The sequence below is a fragment of the Cervus elaphus genome, chromosome 20 (genome assembly GCF_910594005.1).
Source record: "Cervus elaphus chromosome 20, mCerEla1.1, whole genome shotgun sequence".
Taxonomy (NCBI): domain Eukaryota; kingdom Metazoa; phylum Chordata; class Mammalia; order Artiodactyla; family Cervidae; genus Cervus; species Cervus elaphus.
In genome coordinates, this window is record NC_057834.1 from 99,264,972 (window position 1) to 99,279,469 (window position 14,498).

At 42.0% G+C, this 14,498-nt stretch overlaps 1 protein-coding gene across 1 annotated transcript in view; it reads left to right on the forward strand.

Annotated features, from left to right (window-relative positions):
• Positions 1-11,073: 11,073 nt before the first annotated feature.
• SLC35D1 (solute carrier family 35 member D1) overlaps positions 11,074-14,498 on the forward strand; it is a 46,013-nt gene continuing 42,588 nt past the window's right edge. Inside the window, exons 1-4 of the mRNA XM_043876592.1 lie at positions 11,074-11,651; positions 12,462-12,495; positions 12,593-12,679; positions 13,386-13,453. Coding sequence (XP_043732527.1) covers positions 11,449-11,651; positions 12,462-12,495; positions 12,593-12,679; positions 13,386-13,453 — 392 coding nt within the window. The 5' untranslated portion in view covers positions 11,074-11,448. The remainder of the gene's footprint in view (positions 11,652-12,461; positions 12,496-12,592; positions 12,680-13,385; positions 13,454-14,498) is intronic.

A 14,498-nucleotide genomic window follows, 5' to 3' on the forward strand; every position in this document is an offset into this window, starting at 1 on the left:
AAATGAGGCCAGAGTTTTACAACCAGTCCTATTTTAACCTGTCCAGCTTCAGATTTCACACTTGCATACCAGAGAATACTTCTAATGATTTTTTCCTAATATTTTAGATGACCATTCCAGGTGTAGACCTTTAAGATTCTACCTTCTTCCTCTTTACTGTTTTTTAATAAAAAAATGTCTATGTGCCATCATTGTGCTAGTTGCTGGAAAGGCAACAGTAACTGGGACAGACTTGGCTCATGCCCACATGTAATCTGATTGGGAAGTGAAGTACCTGTTCAGTGCTCTACCCTGAGAAAGCTCAGCCCTAGGAAGAACAATCAATCTAAGCTATAAGGTTGCATTGCTCTGTTCTTAGGCTAATCCATGGGTACCAGGAGGGTGAGACTAAGCCTCCTCACAGTTCATGATTTCTCCCATGCAGATATGTCAACTGCTTAGTAGAACCAGGGGTATATGCAGAAGATGTATTAATAAGCACAGTATAGGCACTGGCCAATCAAATTTATAGCTGAAGCAAAATGCCACTCCTAGACTTGGTTGCCATGAAAGTAAAAGACGCTTACTCCTTGGAAGGAAAGTTATGACCAACCTAGACAGCATATTCAAAAGCAGAGACATTACTTTGTCAACAAAGGTCCATCTAGTCAAGGCTATGGTTTTTCCAGTAGTCATGTATGGATGCGAGAGTTGGACTATAAAGAAAGCTGAGCACCGAAAAGTTGATGCTTTTGAACTGTGGTGTTGGAGAAGATCTTGAGAGTCCCTTGGACTGCAAGGAGATCCAACCAGTCCATCCTAAGGAGATCAGTCCTGGGTGTTCATTGGAAGGACTGATGTTGAAGCTGAAACTCCAATACTTTGGCCACCTGATGCAAAGAACTGACTCATTTGAAAAGACCCTGATGCTGGGAAAGATTGAGGGCAGGAGGAGAAGGGGACGACAGAGGATGAGATGGTTGGATGGCATCACCGACTCAATGGACATGAGTTGCGGTAGACTCTGGGAGCTGGTGCTGGACAGGGAGGCCTGGAGTGCTGTGGTTCATGGGGCCGCAAAGAGTTGGACACAACTGAGAAACCGAACCGAATTGAACTGAGATTTGGTTGCTGGTTTGTAGGGAAATCTGAGGAATTTCAGAGGAGGGGCAAAGGTGACCATTAGCAGTAGGTCAAGTCTCAGAGGATCTGAGGAAGTTACTGTTTATCAGCATTTATAGACATATTCCTATGTTCTAATTGAAGAGTGGCAATATGGGGGCAGGAGGAGAAGGGGACGACAGAGGATGAGATGGCTGGATGGCATCACTGACTCTATGGACATGAGTTTGAGTAAACTACGGGAGTTGGTGATGGACAGGGAGGCCTGGCGTGCTGCGATTCATGGGGTCGCAATGAGTTGGACACGACTGAGCGACTGAACTGAACTGAACTGAATGCTGGTGTGTTGCTACTGAATATCAACTGGAAGTAGGAACAATGAGGCAGCATGAACACACAGCTGTGTTATTTACCTGCCCTTTCCAGGGTCATCAGAAGAAGCCTGAAATACTCCAACCTTTCTTAGAAATGCCTGCTTGCATCTACATATATATGTAAAACTTCCATCTTCACTTTAGTTTCTTCTTTTGACTCTACCCAAGTTTCCATCTACGATCTCCCTCTCCTGGACCATCTCATAGTTCTTCCTACTTCTGAGCCCAAACAGGCCCATCACCCTCTTGTCAGATTTTAAAAATTTGTTAATTCTGATACATTAAATGGATATCCATTTTGATACCTTATTTTTACATTCTTACCCTTGCATTTTTTTCTTAAGGAGGACCACAAAAGCTTCAGGTTTCATAAAACTTGCCTCCACTCCTGCTCTTGGAGCTGATATTTTACTGGGCGGAGACAGAAAATAAACTAATACAACATGATCAAGAAGTGGCAAAGCTGCAAGGAAAGATAAAGTAGGGTTAGAGAACAGAAAGCCACAGGAGGTATGATATTTTAGGTAGGTTGGTCAAAAAAGACACGTGAAAAAAGCTCCACTGATCTAAGACTTAACTTGGAATTTCACCAATTTTTCCACACTGTTCCTTTTGAGGGAGGGGATGCTGTGCTGGGTCTTAATTGCTGCTGGCAGATTTTCTCTTGTTGCAGAGAATGCAAGCTACTGTCTACTTACGGCACCGGAGCTTCTCACAGCACTGGCTTCTCTTGTTGCAGAGCAGAGGCTCTGGGGCAAACAGGCTCTGGTAGTGTGTGGGCTCAGCAATTGTGGTGCCCAACCCTAGTTGCCCCAAGGCATGTGGAATCTTCTGTCCTCTGCATTGGCAGAAGGATTCTTAACTATTGGACCCACAGGTCTCCCTCTTATTGGTCTTAATAATTCCAGTCTCTTCCCTTTATTACTCTTTCCCTTCCTGGAGTTGCTACCTCCATGACACCTTATGGGTTGTTTTTTTTTTAACATTTCATTTTATCTAGTTAATATTTCTTTATATTAGATTGTCTTTAATCAAATAACTAGTGTGGTTTCTGTCTCCTAACTGGACTCTGATTCATATAGAAATTGTTACTCGTAATGATTCCAAAAGATGGGATTTGGGGATTGCTTTGGTTTTGTCCTTGGGTTTCAATGTAGTGGCTGAGCTCCTTGCTAATGCGAAATGGATGCTGGTAACCCATATCATGCAGAAGTAGCACGATTGATGAAATAACCACTGTAGTTAATTGTGAGGATGTGCCTGCTGACACAGGTGCCTTGGAGCATGTGCCTGTTGTACTTGCCTGTTACAGCAGTAATTGTGACCATGAAGACCGCAGTGTGAAACAGATTCTTCTGAGTAGACTTAAACACAGAAAGAAGTATCAGACTTGGGTCCTTACACTCCTTATACTCTCTGTTAAAGCCTCATGAGAGAGCTAGAGAGATTCTATTGCAGCCCTAAAGGAATGTCTCATTTCTCATAGCCACAGGGCTGGTATTGCTAAAAGTGAGTAAATATTTAGTTGTCAAGTTTACAGAATTTACACTATTTGAATTTATAGCTTTGCTACTTCTCTCATGAAGAAGTTAGGAAAAATGATAGGGAAGCAAAGGGACACTAAATCTTGAAATAAGGACCTATCTGGCCAAATTTAAATCAAGTTGAGAATTTTGAATTCCCGGGTCATACTCTTTCTAACAGTAGAAGAAGCTTGTCCTCCTGTGCCTGAGGATATTAACAACCTTTCTTTGCTTCAAAACTATCTAATATCTCTATTACTATGGTCAGATATCATTATGCTCCAGGGGTGCAAGTACAAAGTCTGACCCAGGAGGAAGCAGTTTATAAACCAAAAATTTGCAAGAATTTCCTAATTTTTATCAGTGTAAACCTGGAGAATATGTAAAGGAATGAGTTTTAAGGAAGATGAGCTATAGTACTGGTTTGAGCTAAATGTATTGACATGAGTGCTCTTACCTGAGGTTCTAGATTTAATGTTTTAGCTCATAAAGGTGGGAATAGTCTAAAAATGTGTTAGCTGACAAAGAACTGGGCTCAAAAGTGGCCTCTGTTTAATGAGACTGAGAGGCCAGAACTTCCCCCATTACAATGTAGAGGAAGGAATTCCAAGGTTTAAGGGAGATAGGAATATTGGAGTGCCTTTATCATGAGTGATCTACATACCCATCTCTCCACTACATCTTGAGAGGATCCAGAGGACATGCCCATTGTCAGCATGTTGAAAAACATATTTGTGTGTAGAGTACAAATGTCCTCGAGAAGTCCTGTTATGGCTGTTCTCCATAAACCAGGCATAATGGTGGGGAATTTCACTATTGAGGTGGGCTCGCTGTTTATGATATTTATGATAGAAATCCTGGAGTATCAGAGACAAGTAGCAGTTTTTAACCACCATAGGTGAGAGGGGCATATTTACCATAAAAGGAAAGAAATAACATAGTGGTAACCAGAATGTTTTAATCCCCAGGAATCCTTGGCAGTGGTTAATTGATTACAACATCCCTAAGAATGTTAATAGCATGGCAGTCTACTAAAGTAGTGCTTAACCTATATAACAGGAGAAAACAGATTGACAACAAAAAAATCCAACTTGAGGACTTCTCTGGTGGTCCAGTGGTTAGGAATCCACCTGCCAGTGCAGGGGACATGGGTTTGATCCTGGATCCAGGAAGCTTCTGAATGCCTTGGAGCAACTGGGCCTGAGAGTCACAGCTACTGAAACCCGGATGCCTTGAACCAGTGCTCCGCGACAAGAGAAACCTGCGCACCACAATTAAGACCCAATAATAAATAATAAAATTAAAAAATCTAATAAGTTTCTGAAATGGAGTTTCTCACTCAGATTTTAGACATAAGCGAATTTATACAGCCAGAACTCTTGCGTTGAAGGGAGAGTCAAGTTTCCTTCCTGTATCATGGGACAGGGATACACTGTATTGTTGTTGTTTAGTCACTAAATTGTGTCTGACTCTTTGCAACCCCATGGACTGCAGCACGGCAGGTTTCTCTGTCCTCCACTGTCTCCCAGAGTTTGCTCAAGTTCATGTCCACTGAGTCGGTTATGTTACCTAACCATCTCATCCTCTGCCGCCCTCTTCTCCTTTTGCCTTCAGTCTTTCCCAACACTGAATACACTGTATAACTTCCTCCAAATCTTCCTCAAAGGGCCTGCAGTCATTGATGAGAGGGACTATGTACTGGGGGAAAGGAAATACCCAGACCTTTCGGGGATTATGGAACACTGGCTACTTGATACTAATTCCTGGGCCCCTATATTACGGAGGACTCCAGTGAAACTGGGGGCTGAGTCAGGTAATAATTGGGGTCTTAGCCCAAATCTGAAACGCAGTGGGCCTGGTGAGTCTGTAGATCCAATGTGTGGTTGAAGTGAAAGTGAAAGTTGCTCAGTCATGTCCGACTCTTTGTGACCCCATGGACTATACATTCCATGGAGTTCTCTGGGCCGGAATACTGGAATGGGTAGCTGTTCCCTTCTCCAGGGAATCTTCCCAACCCAGGACTGAACCTACATCTCCTGAATTGCAGGCGGATTCTTCACCAGCTGAGCTTTATCTGATCCCTGAATGTATAAATAGAAGAAATATACATTTAGACATAACAGATATACTTGGCAACTAGGAAAATCCTTATATTGGCTCTTTGACCCATGGAATAAAGACCATAATGATAGAAAGAGAAAGCCTCTGGAACTTTCCCATCCTTCCAGGATAGTAACAAAAGGGAATCACATACCTTTAGGGAAACTGCAGAGAGTAGTGCTGTCCTCAAAGACTTGGAAAGATGCATGGGTGGTGATACCTAACACATTTCCATTTAAGTCACCTGTTTGTCCAATACAAAAGGCAAATCTTGACCAATATCTGAGAATGATTATAAACTTAATCAGGAAGTGACTCCAGTTTTAGTTAATGTTCCACATGTAGCATTTCTACTGAGGCAAATCAACACTACAGCTTCAGACACCTAGTATACAGCTATTGATGTGGCAAATGCTTTTTCTTCTCCATCAGTTTATAAGGATCAACTAGAAGCAGTTTACTTCTTCAATGGCAGGGTCAGGAGTACATCATCACACTTTTGCCTCAGGATTATATCAAATCTACTCTCCACCATAATATAGTCTACAGAGATATTAATCATCTTCACATTCTGTTACAAAATCAACTGGTTCAATACAGGGATTGAATTATACTCATTGGATCTGAACAACATGAAGTAGCAAACATTTTGGGTGGCTAAGTAAGAAAGCCAGGATCTCAGCTGGTCAGGATTTATTACTTGATACAATAGGGAACAACAGAGTTGTCTGCTGGGGTTCAGGGGGTAAGGATGAGTTTAGTTTCAGACATGTTGAAGAGGCTCAGAGAGAGTCATCCAAGTGACGATGTTCAGGACACAGTTGGATATACAAATCACGAGTTCAATAGAACACACATGAGTAGGTTTAGGAAGTGTTGACAAAATGTTAAATCATAACTGAAGCCATAGAATGGGATGTGATTATTGAGTGAAAATATATAGGAATCAAATGAGAAGACTCAAGGTAGAGCCTTGGAGGATATGAAACTTTATTTTAAAATATGGTAGAAGAAAATGAGCCAGCAAAGAATGAGAAGGGGCATTCAGAGAACCAGGAGGAGAAGCAGAGAGTGCGGTGTCCCAGGAGTTAGGGGAGGAGAATGCAGCTAAAGGAAGGGAGAAGATCTGTAGTGCAGATGCTGTGAGGTGGTCACGGAGAAGAGAAGACGGAGTCAGCGGGGTGTACTTCCCTGCAGGTCATCGGTGGCTTAGGGCTGACTAGCTTCAGGATTTTGGAGGGGATGAAACTAATTTGGTGTGAATTTGAAGGTGGTTGGAGGGAGTTATAGATCTAGTGAACAGGTGGATAGTGAGGCCAGTTCACAGAGACAGAATATTCAAAGCAACTGACTTTGAATAAATTTGTGTAAGCTTCCATTGTAAATAAATTGAGTTGGAAATGTCTCTGTAGTTTCAATGCATAAATTGATATCTGGTATGGTGTTTGTGAATAGGTCATGAGTGATAATTAATTTAATAGATTGGTGTCCCTATATCCTGGTTATTCTTCTTCACAGTGTTACTGAACACTAACCTTGGTAATTGAAGGAAGTAATGGCATTGTGAGAACTTTAAAAGCAAGTATGTCCACCTACCCTGTATAAGACAGGGGTGTCTAGTGGAGGAGCACAAACCAAAAGTTGAATGGACTGGGGCCAAATCTTTACAGTCACTTAGAGCTGTGGGCAGAGAAGGCAATGGCACCCCCACTCCAGTACTCTTGCCTGGAAAATCCCATGAACGGAGGAGCCTGGTGGGCTGCAGTCCATGGGGTCGCTAAGAGTAGGACACGACCGAAGCGACTTAGTAGCAGCAGCAGAGCTGTGGGACTCAGGACCTCCACTAGGTCTTTGTTTTCCTGTTATTATGTTGTTTCACCATACCTACTTCCTAAAGTGGTAAGGAGGAAAGGAGATAATGAATTTAAATTGCAGCACATTGCCAGGTTCACCGTTGGTTGTGAATAAGATCTCCTTCCAACCCAACACAGAGAAGGATGAGGCCCTGCAGAGAAGCTGCATGCTTCTTCCATGCACTTTAAAAGCATTGTTCAGCTAGGAGACACCTAAAACCTTTGCTCCCCAGCTATGGTGTAATCAGTGATGCAATACAGTGGTTATTGGGTGTGATCTAGGCTGGCAGTGAAACAAGAAATTGGTGAACAAAGGTAAACACCAAAAAGGGCCAAATAAATTCCAGTATCAGAAGAGCAAGTGAACTAGAGAAAGGGAGAAGTGTAGGGAAAAGAAACACAGAAATATGAGTCATGTTAACAAATAGGATACAGATCAATTTCCCCCATGGAGAACTGTTAACGGCTAAAGCAAAAGACATGATTTAAATACAAAGAAGGTTTTTCTGCTGGTAATCACACCTCGCAAGATATAAAATGTATCAGCCTACAGTGTTGACATTTATAGAGTAAGCATGTATATAAATGAGAACATTTAAATCTAGGTTTTCCAATCTTGTACAGTTTATTTAGATATGTTTCAAACTTCATCAAATTTTATCAGATAATGCATAAATTTCCCATATATAATTCTGTGATTAATATTACTAAGGTTAGGAAACAGATTTGAGTGCCTAAAATGTCTACAAGTCTAAATATCTATAATAAAAATCCTGCTAGAATACTGGAACCTGGTCTTATCTTTATGGGCATGTACTGAGAATGTGTGACTCTATTAGATTTAATAGCATTTTACTGAGTGTCCACAAATCATTACTGGAGTTGAGAAAATCCAACACAGTTCTCGGCCTATGGTAGGTCTTAGTAAATACTTGTTAATAAAGTATGTAAACATGCTGAGAAAAACAATAGTAATTGCTCAGATTCGGTAGTTTTTAAGCAATTTATTTTTGTTTCATTTTGTGTTACTGCAGAAATTTGTACCTGGCATTTCATCTTCCACAGAGTAGCACTTGAACTATTATCTGGACTTTTTTAGTGGTTTTCATTATCCCCATCTGATTTTAGAGTGTTAGTGGTAATATAAAATTGGTACAACCTCTTTGGGGAAAAATTTTTTCATTTCATTAATTTTTTTAAAAAGTAGTCTTTAAGCAATTCCATTTCTAGAAATTGATACCTGCAAAAGTGGAATGGACAAGGATAATCAAAGACGCATTGTTCATAAACTGAAAAAATGGCAATAATTAAATGTCCATGGGATGGACCTCATGAATTATGATGCATCCAGCCAACAGAATTCTTGGCAGCCATTAAAAATGAATGAGGTAGTCTCTTTACTGCCACAGAAAGGCCTTCAAGGAATACTAAGTGAAAAGAGAAAGGTTGCATAATGATATTAATAGCAATTATTATTTTGTTGCTCAGTTGCTAAGTTGTGTCTGACTCTTTGTGACCACACGGACTGCAGCGTGCCAGGCTTCCCTGTCCTTCACCATCTCCCTGAGTTTGCTCAAACTCATATCCATTGAGTTGGTGATGCCATCCAACTATCTCATCCTCTGTTGGCCCCTTCTCCTCCTGTCTTCAGTCTTACCAAGAATCAGGTCTTCTCTAATGAGTTGTCTCTTTACATCAGGTGGCCAAAGTATTGGAGCTTCAGCTTCAGCATCAGTCCTTCCACTGAATATTCAGGGTTGATTTCCTTTAGGATTGACTGGTTTCATCTCCTTGATTATTATTATTAGGAACACTTGTAAAGTGTGTACTATATTCTAAACATTTAACTTAACTCATTTATTTCTCATCACCACCCTAAGAGGTGGGTGCTATTGTTATCCCCATTTTATAGATAAAGGAACTGAAGCACCATATTGTCAAGTAACTTGCGCAAGGTCGCAAAACCAGCATCAGAGACAGTGTCTGGCTTGAGCATCAGTGTTTCTCACATGATTCTCTCCATTTATGTTAAAAGATGTATAACAATACACATATGTAAATATATGTGTATGCATGTAAATGTATATGTATGTGTGCATGTAAGCACAGAGAGTGGCTCTAAGTACACAGCCTTTGAACAGTTAGCAGTCACTTTCTCTGAAAAGTGGGTTGGGGTGAGAGGAAGAGAACATGTGATACAAGTCTCTTTTGCTTGTTTGCTTTTGTTATGAGGGACATTATTATTTTCAAAATAATTTTTTCACAAGGGATGTTTCTCAAAATATAACTTCCCAAATATTTTTCTTCTACTGCCAGCAGTTAAGGAAGAAATTTGACCATTTTTTTTCTCATCGTTGAAGTTATATCACTGATTCATTTAGCAAAAACATCCGAACAGTGCTAGGTGTCCCTGCCTCACCCAGCCCCCAGGAGCTCACTGTGAAGTGGAACAAACTGTCAGGCAAACACCTAATTCCAGAGCCCCTATAAAAGCGGATGAACAAAGTTGGGGTGGGAGAAGCACAAGAGATGACATGTCTACGGAGGGCAAGGAGAGGCAGTATGAAAGAAGGTACCCAGAGAAGAGATAATATTTTGCATAAATATTGAAGGAAATGTAAAGAGTTCTTCAGGAGGCAGGGGAGGGAGAGGAAAAAGCATTCCAGATGGAGAGAATATGGGAGTAAGGACGGAAAATAGGCAACAGGAACCTACGATATTCTTCAGGGAACTGGGTGTAGTTAGCCAAAACCTAGGGAGGAACATGTGGGGAGGGCAGGAGCCATGTCACTTAAGCCCTTGTAGACCATGTTAAAAATTTCATCCTTGTGCTAGTTTTTACTAAGGAACATTCAAAGAACACAGGTGTTATCAGGATAATTTAAAACATACAGGTCAAAAGATGTATATACAATGAATATTATCTAGCCTCAAACAGGAAGGTAATTCTGACACATGCTACACATGGATGAACCTTGAAAATACTGTGCTAAATGAAATGAAGATACAAAAGGACAAATGCTGTATGATTCCACTGATATGAGGTACCTGGAATCATAAAATTTATAGACAGAAAATAGAATAGTGGTTACTGGAGGATGGAGGGAGGGAGTAATGGGGAGTTATTGTTTAGTAGTTTCATAATCTGTTAGAGATGATGTGAAAGTTCTAGAGAAGGGTAGCAGTAAGAGTTGTGCAACAATATACTTAACAGCACTGAATTATGTACTCAAAAAAAGTTAAACTGAATTGTGTACTCAAAAAAAGTTAAAATACTAAATTTTATATTAAGCATATTTCACTATATAAAAACCAGGTAAAGATGGTAAGTTTTGTGTTACGTAAATTTTACTATAATTTTTAAATGTGGAAAAGATAGAAAAGTTATAGACAAAATTTTGGGGTAAATAATTCAAAGTTACTTTTCTTTCTTGACATTAAAATTAGGTATGTCATTTCTTTAAGCTGGTAATAATGATTTGTTTCTCATATATATAATGTCTACCATTTACTGAAAACTAGCTTTATATCCAGAGATGAGGCGATGCAGGCTTAGGGAGGTCAACTCACTGACCCAAGAGTTCACAGCTAGTGAGGGGGCATTTCTAGGAAACCTAGAATAGGAACTCAGCTCTTAATACCCTGCTCTTTCACCAATCCGCAAGCCAATTGATTATCTTTCTACTTTTTGGATACCGCAATACTTTTCTTTAAACAATCTCCCTTGATCTGCAAATAAGACTGTATTGTATGGTGTTTTCTGGGTTCAGAAACCGTAAGAAATCCGAGGCAACGCAGAATGCCTCAAATAGCCGTTGAATGTTTACACTTGGTCCATATCTGATACTTTTAAAGAGCTTGGACCTTCTGCAAGAGAGACCAAAAGAGCATTCAAGTGAGTCTAGACACAGGCACCTTGTTAACTACTGAGCCGACCACCTGTTACCTATTGGAGGCGGGTCTTTATTTATTTATTTATTTTCCTCTTGCCGGAGTTATCTAGAAAATACGGCTTTCAGCCCTTCAGCCGCCAGCCTCCGCATCCTAGGTACGCGGCCGCGGAGAGACCCGGAGCAGGCTTGCGCGCAGGCGCTATTAGGAAGCTTCTTTCCGCGACTGTGCTGTGCTGCCGGCAGCCCCGGTGTCCCCGAGTGGTTCCCCTAAGGTTCCTCTCCCTATCGGCCCGGGACTCAGGGTCGCCAGTGCCCCTTCCCGGAGCCCTCTCCAGCCCTTGCCCAGGCCTAGCCAGAAGCGGACCCTACCCTCTGACCCCGCGTTGCACAATGCCCGACCAAAGTCCCCGGGCGTGTGAACCCCAGTGTCCCTGCCCCTGGGCGGAGACAGGCGGCGGCGGCGCGGGGAGCCGAGGCGGCGAGCGCAACCGGTTTAGAGCACCGGCCCCGGCCCCGCGAGCTCCCCGCGAGTTGCCGCCGCAGACCCCTGCGCCGCTCGGGCCCGCTGCCCGCCGCTTCCCTCGCAGGCCCCGCCGCCGCAGCCATGGCGGAAGTTCATAGACGTCAGCATGCCCGGGTTAAAGGAGAAGCCCCCGCGAAATCCTCCACACACAGAGATGAGGAGGAGCTGGGGATGGCGTCGGCCGAAACGCTGACCGTATTCCTGAAGCTGCTGGCCGCCGGCTTTTACGGCGTGAGCTCTTTCCTGATCGTGGTGGTCAACAAGAGCGTGCTCACCAACTACAGGTAGGGCCGAGGCGGCGGCGGCCCAGGCCGCGGAGCGGAGAGGAGAGGAGCGGGCGGTGGCAGCGGCTGGGCGCCGGCTCCCTGGACTTTGGCTGCAAAGTTGGAGCTGAACAAAGTTGGGCGGGAGCCGGGGAGGGCGGGCAGGCGGCTGACACGCGGCCGGGGCAGCGGAGCCGGCTTGCACTGCGGCCCGGAGTGGGGGTCCCGCTCCGAGCGCGAAGCTCGGGACCGCCGGGCGTGCGTTCGGAAAGCTCCTGTCTTGCCCGCGGTGCATCGCCCTGGAAACCCTGCTCTTCCGAGTGACGGAGCGAAGTTGCTTCGTGACTCTTCGACTCCTGTGCATGCCTGACTGGGAGCTGGAGAGGGCTGCCCGCCCTTCTCCACAGCCTGGGCCAGGGTCCGGGGCTTCAGGGTTCCCCGAATTCGCTGACAGCCTCTGGGGACCTACGCCTCCTTAAGCCCATTTAAAATTGTGATGCTGCCACTGGGACCCCTAGGCAGAAGTACCTTTTTAGAAAGGTGCGAAACCATTTAAAAGATGTATGTCTTAACTTCCAAGAAAAATCCGTTGCAGAAAACTGACTGAAATTGTATAAACGAACAAGATGAGACAAGTGGCAGCCCGAAGCTACAAAATCAGCGGTGTTGCCTGACAACCATCAGTGATTTTCCTCACCGATTGTCATTTGGATAAGGGGCGGACGTTGGTGTGTTTTGTATCAAAATGCATTGTGAGGTTGCATTTCTAAGGTTGAGTTCGGGTTTTTCTGACGCTGTGTTTTTTTTCCCCTCTCTCTACCATTTTTGTAGATTTCCTTCTTCACTATGTGTTGGACTTGGCCAGGTTAGTTGGAATCTTCAGCATTACGTGGTTTGTGTCGTTGGAACTTCTGAGTGTGCCTTTATGTGTGGAACAGTGAATCTGTGTTCTCTGTTTACAGATGGTGGCTACAGTGGCAGTACTCTGGGTGGGAAAGGCACTCAGGGTGGTCAAGTTTCCTGACTTTGACAGAAATGTACCTCGAAAGGTAAAAAAAAAAAAAAAATAATAATACTTTTATTTTCGAAATGAAGTCACTATGTATATTTTCCATCAGTGCCTTACATATTTAAAAATTGCAGCCTTGAAATTGCCCAGTCCAAAGTGGGTGTAAGGAAGGTAAAGAATGAATGTAGTAATAAGTGTTTTCAAAAAGTCCCACAATCTCTTTAAAGTTAAGAAAAAAAAGAAGCCCCTAGATCTTGTATTCTGTTTTAATTAATAAACACTTGTTGGGACTACAGTCATTTTGCATTTTCTGCATTTGTCTATCTAATCTAGCTGGTGTATCCTGCAGTCATTATTCTTTGGGTTTATTTTCTTATTCCTTGGTCTGTCTTTGCTTGACTCCACCTGAAGATGCAATACCTTTCCTTTTTCTGCTAACATTAGACCCATTGGCTCTACATTATCATTTTTTTAAAGCAAAGATGTTGTCCGGTATGATTTGATCATATTCATATTTGTTTCTTTTTTCCCCTCCATTCTTCCCTCTCTCTTTCTACACAGAGCTCTTTATCCAGGAGTAATGTTGTTTGGGTGCTTTATAGGAGCCAAAATTGTGTGTGAGAACTAATCTTATGTTTTATGTGGAAAGAATTTGATCATATAAACAAAACTGTTTCTGTTTGAAAAGGACCTTGTTGTAGCTGTCTTTATTATTGAGTTTTGTTATCCCTTTTTAAATTTTCTAGACGTTTCCACTACCTCTACTATATTTTGGGAACCAAATCACGGGACTGTTCAGCACAAAGAAACTGAAGTATGGATAACTTTATTTTACTAGTGAGGTTAATATAATGTATTCTTAAAATTGTACTTGAATGTCAAATGTTTAACACATTGTTACTGATTCTGGAAAAAGAAAGGACCAGAAAGCTTCTGTTACTAAATAAAGATTACACCAAAGGTTTTAGTTTAATCTCTTTAAGTTGGAAGAGGAAGAGGAGTTTTTTGTTTGTTTTGGGTTTTTTCCCTTTCACTTTGATGATAGAAGCTTTAAAATGTTATAAAATACTGTGATGGGAGATTTTCATTATTTTTCCAGACATATAATAGTGAAGGATATATGTTAGCCTTCTGAGATTTCAATTCTTTAGTACAATTTTTAAATATTATATTTTAGGCAAATTTCGCAAGTAAGATTAGATGTAGCTTTTCATTAACATGAGGTAGTTAAAATAACATCTGATAGAACCCTGATAAAAATATTAATTTTTTTCCCATGGTCATATGACTGTAGAGGCAGCATTTTCACTTTTAGAAAGAAGCAATAGCTGTCTACTCCTTGACAGTACTCTCTTATTACCCTGTAACTTCCCAGTTCTTGTCTTCTCCACTTAAGGAGTTTATGTATCAGGAACATGTGATGTTAAAAATATACACACAGGGAAACCATTTAACAGAAACCCAAGGTTTCACCACTGCCACGTGGTTAAACCTCTGGTGTAATGGGTGATTATAAAACAGAATGGAGAGATCTCTGAGGGTCAGAGGCGAAGGTTTTTTCATTTCCTCAGACCCAAGAAACTTGACAGAATGACCACGATGATATTTCTGGGGAGGGTTCTATGGAAGTCATGTTTATCATGTGTGGGGCATCCTTTTATCCATACATCTCATTACCCATTTTGGAAAGAAATACACACCTGCTGCAGAGTGCTACTTGTGTATAGAGTTTGCTCTTTTTCTTCCATTGTCAGTCATCTATCCATCTATTCATGCCCCATCTTTGATTGCTAGCCAAGTATAAGGCACTTTGGAGTGGGATGATAGAGTCAGAAATAATTATATTGCAAGAGGCTGTA